Source organism: Ahaetulla prasina, chromosome 2 (genome assembly GCF_028640845.1).
Source record: "Ahaetulla prasina isolate Xishuangbanna chromosome 2, ASM2864084v1, whole genome shotgun sequence".
In the NCBI taxonomy this organism is placed as follows: Eukaryota; Metazoa; Chordata; class Lepidosauria; order Squamata; family Colubridae; genus Ahaetulla; species Ahaetulla prasina.
In genome coordinates, this window is record NC_080540.1 from 74890959 (window position 1) to 74901390 (window position 10432).

Consider the following 10432-nt stretch of genomic DNA (forward strand, 5'->3'; position numbering starts at 1 on the left):
GGGTTTTGTTTATTCATTCACTGAACTCGGCTTTTCCAAGTAGCCCCTGTAAAAATGCAGCAAATCCATGCAGTTGAACCAAAACTCTTACCATCTGAATAAGGACAAGGATTGTTTCTTACGTTGACAAAAGAATATCTGTAACCAATGGGGTCTGCATCAAGGAGGAAGAGGCAGAGATAGGCTGGAATTCCACCGGGACTATCTAAAATTAGTCCTGTGTAATGTGACCTAAGTGAAATGGCATAAAACAAAAGCCTCTTCTTGGAGCTGCTGATTGCTTTGCAAGAGCTGGGAAGCCATCCAATCCTTTTTGTGTCCTCCCTGCTCTTTGTAACTATGGTGCCTCGAAAGGATCTTTAAGATGCTAACATTTCAGTTCTAGCTTATTCTAAGGAAGGCAGGATTATGAAATACCCATTCAAGGAGTAACCAGGGGGGTAGCCTTAGGGCCCTAGTAATTCTGTGTCTTCTTTCTCTCTTTCTCTGTAGGCCTGGATGCAAACTCTCAGAATAGCTCTCAGGAGTTTCTAGTTCCCAATGATGTAAGTCAGACTTTGATGTGAGCTGCCTACTTTGCTGGGTTAACGCTGTGGTTGGTTTGGTCTTTTGTTTGCTCTGTTGTAATTGTACCCACTTCCGTTCCTCCCATTTCACATCAGTATAAAAGCTCATTGGGCATAAATCCAGACCTTTTTTCATTCCTTTCCTCTGCTCCTGTTCACCAAGGTCTGTAGAGAGGGACTCCATTCCGATAAAAGCAAGAAATCTACTCCCCAGCCAAATCTTTCCCAACAAAGGGCCAAGTTCTGCCAAGCAACTATGTCAGAATCAAAAATCCAAATTCTTTTATTGTCGCAATTGAGAAAGCTGCCTTATGGTGGGTCCAGCTATTTTTTTCAACTAGACTAATATTGTTTACTCAGATGGATAGCAGATCTGCAGAGTCTTGGATAGAGAAAGGGCTTTAACTTCATTTGTTATACAATTATTTCGAGCTGGAGTAGCCAGTTAATGATTTAGGAATCGTCTTTTTGGGAACTTTGTGTTCTGCCACAGAACTTTGGTCTTTGGGGAATATAGTCAGGTAGCAAACAGCTTTTAAAAATAGAATTAATATGCTAGCCATCTACAACAAGCACAGGCAACTTTTTTTAAATTCTAGTCAATGCAGTTTTTAATTGTAATTATTTTTAGCTTTCAGGGCGGGCAAAAAACGTGGCAGGATACAGTAGTTTCATTAGATTTCAGAAGACTTGAAAATTCAAGATCTTTTTTTTTTAAATGTTTGTTTTAAGATAAAATGGGTTGTCGAACATTTAGCATACCTATTTTAAGAAATTAGTTTTGTCCGGAGTTCTTGAGAGGCAATGCACAGCCCAGACTTCCGGGATAATATACTCTCAACAAAAAATACTTTGGAATAGAATAGAATAGAATTTTTTATTGGCCAAGTGTGATTGGACACAAGGAATTTGTCTTGGTACAAATGCTCTCAGTGTACATAAAACTCACTGTACTTATTGGCAAATGGACCACAGCACTGATCCTCAGACTGTGGTCCGTGTTGTCACAGCAGGTCCACAAAGGCTTGAAGAAATGTTACGATTTAAATCTGTGCTTTAGCCACTGTGGAACCACTGTGAAATGGTGCTCCCAACCCTCAACCTTCACAAACAGTCCGGAAGGACACCTTGATCTGAAAGGCCTTTAGGAGGAGGAGGAGACTGAAAGTAGGGCATTGCACCATCTGGAATCTGACAAAGATAATTAAGGTTGAGTGACCTGTGCTACCTCTATCCCAGGTTAGCAGGTGTTATTTATAACTCTACTAAGACAAAGAAGCAGGTGGAAAGCCAATTCCTAAGCTTAGTAATGCTTAAAAGTCCAAGCTTCATCACCCTACCTAAGACAAATGTTTTAAAGAATAATGCAGTGTCTGTACCGAGGTGGCCATCCCAGGGGGAAGGTTCGAAACCACAATCTGAGTTTTAATACTAATTGTGCTGCTGCGTCTTTCATGGCAGCCTGACACAGAAATGTGTAACTTAATCGTTGTACCATGAAGGGATTATCTGGAAATAATTGAATCTTCAGACATTAAAGGAATTAAAGATTGTTTTGCATCAACAGTTACTTGAGTCTGATCAGCATTTGGCCTTTTCCTTTTGTCACAAGATTCAGTTGTCATTGCGGTTGTAAAGGAATGTAGAGATGACTTTGGAAGAGAGTAACTGCTAAGGGAAATGAAACAAACAACTCAGTCCTGAGAGAATGAGAAAGAATCTCAAAATAGTCCTGTCTTGATTCTATTTCGTGTAAGAGGGGGCAGAGAGAAAGTCTTGTAGGCTTTCATGATTCTGCTATTATACCCAACTACAGTAACTTAGCATTCCTAGAATCCTGTGGGGCCTGTTTCCTGTCCTGGCCTACCTGACAGTAGTCGACTACTGTAGGACTAGCAGTAGTCAACAAGGCACAGTAATCACACAGGAAAATCCTAAGAAAAAAGGGTGGAAAAGACCTATTTTAAACCCACTTTCCCCCCAACTTCAGAAGCCTCACACTCACTCCTCCCTGGGAGCAAAAGCCAGAATATCAAGCTAAAAGAAGAATGTGCCAGTAGCTCACCCACACAGCCAACCCAGCTGCAAGCCTGCTCTGCAGATACCAGCAGATACTGTTGGGGAAACTGAAGACTTTATTCAGTCATTTTTGAAGGCAGGAAGCATGTGGGTAGTAAGCAACATTGACCTTTACGTAGCGCCCCAATTTTACATGCAGAAGGAAAAGAAGGATGGAATATTTTCTTTAAAGAAAAAGTCTTACAAAACAAACTGCACTGCTTTATAGTTGTAGGTCAGTTCCTGCCACAGTCTGGTAGAAACCTGAACTACATGACTTAATTATTTTTTTCCTTTCCTATTCGGTCTCTCGCTTGTCTAATAGAAGGTGGTTCAGTCCAACAAATCTTTGTAGCTGAATAGCTTAAACAACACAATCCTGGGGACCCACTCAGCTACAAACAGGATTGACACTGCCCTTCTGAGTTTGAATCCATGACTCTGAGAAAACGACATCTCTGGGCTGATGAACCTGGCCACTTCTATATTAGATCCATGGACCTCCTGGTTGGTGATGGCCATCCAGTGATGTGCCATTAGTCAGTGTGGTGTGTTTCTTTGAGGGAATGGTGGCACTTCCTGCCTTGAACACAGTTGCCTCTCCTCAAAAAACCTTTGCTGACCCAACTGTCCTAAGCAATTTTCATCCAGATTCCAACCTTCCCTGGAAAGGAAATGTATTTTTCTAGGTTACAGTTTCAGTGGCCCCTGAAAGATTCAGATTGTCTGGACCGATTTCAGTCTGGTTTCAGACCAGGGCATAATATCAGGATGGTATTAAAATTTGTTGATAACTTTGATGGAGTCGGAACAAAGGAGCTGTAATCATCCTGGTTCTACTTAATCTCTTGGCAGCTTTTGATACCATCAATCATGATATCTTTCTGGACTGCCTGAAGGGAGATGGAGGTGGAGAGAGAGTGTTCCTGTAGTGGTTTTCCTTTCTCTGTGGTTGGGTTGACAAAGAGGGACAAATTGGGCCAGAATCCCCGCTTAAGTGGGAGGGCTTAAGGTTTGGTGTTCCCACCTCTTCTGGTTAGCATCTGCATGAGGCTACATAGTGAGATGATCAGTCAACTTGGGGTCAAATTATGCATCTTGGCTTAAAGGTAAAGGTAAAAGGTAAAGGCTCCCCTCGCATATACGTGCTAGTCGTTCCCGACTAGGGGGCGGTGCTCATCTCTGTTTCAAAGCCGAAAAGCCAGCACTCTCTAAAGATGTCTCCGTGGTCATGTGGTTGGCATGACTCAATGCCAAAGGCACACGGAACGCTGTTACCTTCCCACCAAAGGTGGTCCTTATTTTTCTACTTGCATTTTTTACGTGCTTTCGAACTGCTAGGTTGGCAGAAGCTGGGACAGGTAACGGGAGCTCACCCCGTTACACGGCACTAAGGATTCGAACCGCTGAACTGCCGACCTTTTGATCGACAAGCTCAGTGTCTTACCCACTAAGCCACCGCGTCCCTTCTTGGTTTAGGGGTAGCCAAATGATATTATCAATGTTTAATTCCAGTATGTGGAGGTTGTATGATCCTGGCTTGGAAAGGATGAGCTTAGACTGAGTAGCTGTAAATGTTTGCACCTCCTGAGTCTGGAGTGGTTTCATTGTTGGTCCCAAATAGTACTCCCCTCTCAAGGACTGATACAAAACTTGGAGTCTTCTTGGACTCATAGCTCTTGCAACAACATGAATAGAGTAGAGTAGAGTAGAGTAGAGTAGAATAGAATAGAATAGAATAGAATAGAATAGAATAGAATAGAATAGAATAGAATAGAATAGAATAGAATAGAATAGAATTCCTTATTGGCCAAGTGTGATTGCACACACAAGGAATTTGTCTTGATGCATACACTCTTGGTGTACATAAAAGAAAAGATACATTTGTCAAGAATCATAAGATACAACACTTAATGATAGTCATAGGGAAACAGTCAGTATAAAGCTTAAGGATACCAGCAACAAGGTTACAGTCATATAGTCATAACTGGAAGTTGTAGCCAGAAAACTTTGACATAAAACTTGACTATTTTGTGGCCATACTTAGACTGGGAGGCATTAAGGTGGTCACTGATTACCTTGTGAACTCCAGTAATTCATTGTACATGAAGCTGCTCTTGAAGCTTCTCCAGAATTCAACAGTGTGAGCAGTTTGGGGTGCCATGGTATACCCCTTTAATAATCTTCCCATGAGCTACAATGATAGCTCCACATGCAGTTTGGGTGCAGATTTTCAGGTATGATGCTTCATGACCTGGTTATTTGAGGGACCACCTATCTCCAGTAGTCTGCCATATTCTGTAGATAATTGATAAATAATTGATTAAATAATGACCCAGTTAGACCCAGAAGCAGACCTCTGTCATGCAACTGCCCTCTGGAACACAATTTCCTTTCAGATTTGTACAGCTCCACTCTGGCCTTATTTAAACAAGCCCATAAAATCTGACTCTGTCCTTAGGCCTCAGGCTAGATTGGATGATAGACACCTTTCTCCTGTTTCGATCTGTGGAACATCTGTTTCTGAATGTTTCTTTTTGGCAAGGTATTTCTTTGATTTTAGTGCTGTATCCAGTTTGTGACAGATTGGGACGGCTTATCAGTTCCAAAACTTAGCTACGGCATTACTGCGTTTATTTGCATCTTGGGGTTTCTTGCCTAAAAAGTAACCATAGTAAGGCACTGACAGTCTGCTGTTTCTCACTGCAAGAAATCTGTCACTTAATGATTCAGTATTTTCCATGCAACTTACTTCAGCTATTTTCTTGGAGGATGGAATTCCTCGCATCCTTCCCTCCTAAAGATGATTCTTCTTTGTCCTCCTTAGCTGATTGGCTGCATCATTGGCCGCCAGGGGAGCAAGATCAGTGAGATTCGGCAAATGTCCGGAGCACACATCAAGATCGGGAATCAGACAGAGGGTTCTTCCGAACGTCATGTGACCATCACAGGCACACCAGTCAGCATCACTTTGGCTCAGTACCTCATCACAGCCTGGTAAGAGCCAATACAGCCTCTGGGGGAGATGAGGCAGGGAGGAAACCTCATTGTCACAGATATATGCAGGTATGGCTGTGGCGTCTTCCTCCTGAGTCTAAGCCCTGGGACTTTTAGATGGATAGCTTTGTAGGAACCGAAAGGCAATCCTTTGCTATGGTGGGTGAGTTGTTAGTTTGCAACCATTCTGCCTTTTATTTAATAAACAGGAATGTTAAAAGGTAACATCCTGCCGCACTCCCACAAGTGTCAATAGTTTTGCACACTATCTCTCCAGCCTAGATGGCAGCCTCCAATCTTTGAGTTTCTCATGAGCCAGACTAAGACTATTATCATTGATTACACTGCAGTATTTTGGGCAGCTGCCTCTGCTTTCCCCTCAAAGTTTTCTTGCAGCTGCAAGTACCTCTGCAGCCTTCAGCCTTCTGCTGAGAAAGGACTCTTGTTTTCAGTGTGGAATAACTGCCTTTTATCCACAAAATAACAACACTTGAATGGAATACATGAAAGGGTATTTGCCATGGTGTATCACAATCTGGCACTTGAGATGCTTTAAGATTTGGAGCAGGAAATAACTGTTGCTCTCTTTTTGTGCATTATGGCCACTAGGGTACTGGCTGGTTGGACATAGCCTGCTTCTTGAAGGATGCACTTTCCTGTTTATACAGTCAGTTTTCCCGTGGAAATCATTCCGGCACTTATTTTATATATTAATATATTTACATATTCAAAACCAAAGTAAGCTAAATTTTATCACCACTGCCACTCACCGCCTTCATCCTAGACAGGTAAATTGATTTCAGGGTGTGAAATTCAGACACTGATTCAATTCATTGATCATGGGTCCAAGACACATAAGTGCCTGAAATACCTTGGAATGTTTTGATTATATAAACAGGAGCTGCCAAAAGGTGTACGATAACTTCCCTCCACGTAACCAGCTCTGAACACTGATCGAGGAAATAAGCTCCTCTTATCAAAGTAAAGATTCCTTACCATAAATGTATGATCATAGTCCTAAGGGGGATTCTGGAGAAAAAGATCTCATCCGGATGCTGAAATGCTTCAGAGCACCTTGTTCACTATTTCCAGTCTATGTGTGTGTACCTATTCTGTTGCACATGTCATTATGCATGCCAGTAAAACACGTCTTTCTGTGAATGCATATCCATATCCATAACCATACTGTTATATATGTATTAAGCAAACTATACATATTAACCCATACCTATGCATATTATGCTGTGTGCAAGCTTGTTCCAGCACACATTGGTACATATACTTCCAAGTATATGTCCACAGATGTCTGCATTTTTATATGTAAATGGGCATGCATGCACAGGTCTCATTCTTTCTCCCTTCTTGTTCTTCAGTTTAGAGACGGCCAAATCTACCTCCCAGACGCCCCCCGTTGACCTCGGCATGACTTTCTCCCAGCCCCTCACCCCTTCGCCAGCCCCAGCGCTGACAGCAGTGGCCGCACCTCCCCCAGCCTTGCTTGGTCCCCCCTATGCCATCTCCCTCTCCAACTTCATCGGCTTGAAACCCATTCCCTTCTTGACACTGCCCCCTTCCTCAGCCACGGGGCACAATGGCAACCTTGCCACCTACACGACCAAGATCTCCACAGCCAATGCAAGCAAGAAGGGTGAGAGACAGAAGTTCTCCCCATACTGAAGCAGGAAGGTGGGCTGTGGGGCAGGGAGGGGAAAATTGGGGCGGGCCCTCCCATGCTTCACGAGATGGCATCAACATCAGGCCACTCCAAAATGAGGTTACATGGGGGAAGACTAAGTATGATGTGAGAGGCAAATCTATTGTATTGGAAAGTAAGGAGATGACAGAGAATATAACCTCAGCAGCTGTTGAGAGCAGTGCTGACTAAGAGTCCAGAGAGAGAACCGGTTCTTCTCCATAGTTCCTACTTGATCCTAGCTGAGAAGTCTGTAGTGATTAAGACCATCTAAACTTCAAGTTTCATCTCCGTTGGACAATTACTGCTCCACACTCAAAGTGTTATGATTTTTTTTACCTTCCATAAATATATCTGATCTCCTTCAGGAAACGGCTTCTCTCACCATCTGATTTCCTGTGGTGTTGTTAGGAAATCTACCGATTTAACTTAGAGAAAAATTGAATCATACACAAATTCTCTTATTTCAAATTGAAGGCACTGGAGGTCTTGGGAAAGGTCTTAACTCAATTGTGGGAGTAGATGAAGCTTATTTGACCAGTGGTAATGATAGAGTATATGCTGTGCCACTGCTATATCTCATGGATGGTTGTTTTCAGGGGGGGAAAAAATGGGGGGGAAAATCTGACTGATAAAAGGAGAAGAAGGCATGTAGGATTTAAATATGACGGAACATACCAAGAAGCACACTTTTTGGTTCTCTGTTCTAAGTATTTCTCTCTTGATATGAAACTGCTTATGTATCTCATTCTAACTATATAAGAATCTCAATTTTTTTTTAAAAAAAAAGAAAAGTCATGGCTGTTTCTGACAAACACACAGGGTTCTGAATTTTTGCTTCCCCCTAAAAGCTGGCTAGAATAAAAAGAGACTGAAAGGAGTAACTTTTACCAGAGGCCCTCTCTTGTTGACGGGGCGTTGCATAGCAACCATTGGCTTATATTTGGCTTCCCTGCTAAAAACCTGGGCAAAGGCTAATCAGATAGTGTAGTACATTACTAAATTTGAATCTCCAGCACTGGCTGCCAATTCTACTTAGTCTCAATAGAAGACACCTACTCCAAGGTCTTTTTTATGGCAGATACCTCAGGAAAACTCTTCTTAGCAGGTCATAGAATCGCTATCATGCCATGAACACATCTTTGAATTTATCTCACCCTCATGGGATGTTGTCTCCAATGAGTGCTTACTAATACTGTTCATGAACCCTCATAGTTCAGCTCTAAGCAGGCTTACTCAGTAATAATAATAATAATAATAATAATAATATAATAATAAAGCACCCTGTTTAGTCTAAGCATAGGAAACTGCCACCTAATAGCAAGTCCAACTACCAGCCATCTCTGGTTCTATGTTGTCTCTTGTGCTAGCTGATAGTGGCTCTCCAAAGTATCTGAGAGAGTTTCTCAGCTTTACCTGGAGATGACAAGGATTACATCTGGGACCTTTTCAATGCAGCCTTAAGGAATGAGTACATGCTCCAAAAAGAGTCCCCATTCCCTCTTATCTATTGCTATTGGGAGGGCACTTGTCAATGCAGATAAATTCATGCGAGTGAAGAGACAGGAATTGTAATTGATCCTGACCCTTCTGTCTAAGATAAAGTGTCATCCCAGAGGTATACAACCACATTGCTACATTTGGTAATCATCTCCATAAATTGAGGTCCTGTCTAGCAGGAATTCAGCGTACCTTGCTCCTGAGTAAATAGTTACAGGTTTGCAATGTACAGAAAATAAACTGCCAAGCCAAGGATTTTACAACCAAGTTCCTAACTGGTTATAAACAGTATAGCTTCTCCAAAGTGACTGAGATTGCTGACTCAAGTTGGCATATTGTATTTCTTTATCCAAATACTACAAGGTTAATAGCAAATTGTTATCTTTATAAGGCACTGGATGGAATGTGCTTGTTCAGTGAATCAGGCTAGAAAAGAAACTGAACTTGCCTTTTGCTCTGCCTCTCCTATGGAACCAACTGACTCATTAGCAAAGCCCAGGGCTGTGTGTAGTGTCTGCATTCAAGTAAAACAAAACAAAAATATTTAAAATTCTGCATGCACGCAACCACATCCTGTGCCATAAAAAGTTCGTTATCTGACCTGTATAGAATATGCAGCTATGCATACATATCTCCTTTGTGCATGGTAATTTTGGGAGAGGAATGTTTGTTTGTTTGCATTGTTACCCAGATTTACAATTCATGGGAGAAGCAAGAAAATCAACCTGCCCCTTTCTAAATAAATGCTAGTTCCCAAGCAGCACATCCTGTGTTTTTTTGTTTTTTTTTGCTGGATTCCTCCAGGAATCTCAGGTTTCACACAGCCCTGATTATGTTGTGCTCACGCAATTGGGTACGATGCCAAAGGTGTCTGGAAAAAAAAGAATTAACCAGGCTGACAAAAATACATTTCAGGATAATTGGGTTTAAGGCTATCTGCAGATGCGGAGCGTTGAAAGGCAGTGGCATCTGTTTGCTGACGAGATTATTTCATACCCCCAGCATTGCAAATACACACTCTGGATGGTATAGAAAGGCCACCGTACATGTGTAGTCATTGACTGTATGGTGGTTAAAGGTTTGCCATCAATGAAGAAATGCTGTAGGTTTACTGAGCTAATGAGATAAAATTCTCAGATGGTGTAAATCAATATTTTGATTTAACAAGAAAGGGAAGGTTTGGAGCAAAAAAAAAAAAAGCAGGGGGAGGGGCTATTCTTATAAATCAATCCAACCAGTTGTCCGTTTGGCATTCTACCCTGGCTGGTACAGATCTCTTTAATTTCCCTCTATCACTTCCTGGCAAAAAGCTCTCATCTTTTCTTGCGGCTCTGAGGAATTTCCCTCCACCCCATAATCCCCTTTGGCTTATCTTTGGAAATGCTGTACATATAATTCTATATTTTTCCTCCTTTGTAACTTATCATTGATTTAATAAAAATATAAACTTTGTCAACCGAGAATTAATTGTTGTACCTTTGAGTCAGGCAAAACCCAGGAAGTGTTAGCTGGCCTTTGGAATGATTAATAAAAGGGGAAAAAAAGAGGAGATTTTGTAATGTTTTATCTAAGAACACAGTGAAGGCTAGCATTGTTCGCTTTTTCTTTTCCCTGGCAG

General features: G+C 41.7%; 1 protein-coding gene across 9 annotated transcripts in view; it reads left to right on the forward strand.

Moving 5' to 3' along the window:
* PCBP4 (poly(rC) binding protein 4) overlaps positions 1 to 10432 on the forward strand; it is a 59218-nt gene that overhangs the window by 40416 nt on the left and 8370 nt on the right. For 6 of the 9 annotated variants that reach the window (XR_009153258.1, XM_058167324.1, XM_058167322.1 and 3 more), the window contains 3 exons: positions 493 to 545; positions 5452 to 5621; positions 6995 to 7269. Coding sequence is in view for 8 of the 9 variants with exons in the window: in XM_058167324.1 (XP_058023307.1) it covers positions 493 to 545; positions 5452 to 5621; positions 6995 to 7269 (498 nt within the window). In the remaining variant the exon portion in view is untranslated. Of the gene's footprint in view, positions 1 to 492; positions 546 to 5451; positions 5622 to 6994; positions 10267 to 10432 lie in introns of those variants that run through there. The other 3 variants (XM_058167327.1, XM_058167326.1, XM_058167325.1) reach the window with 2 other exon arrangements.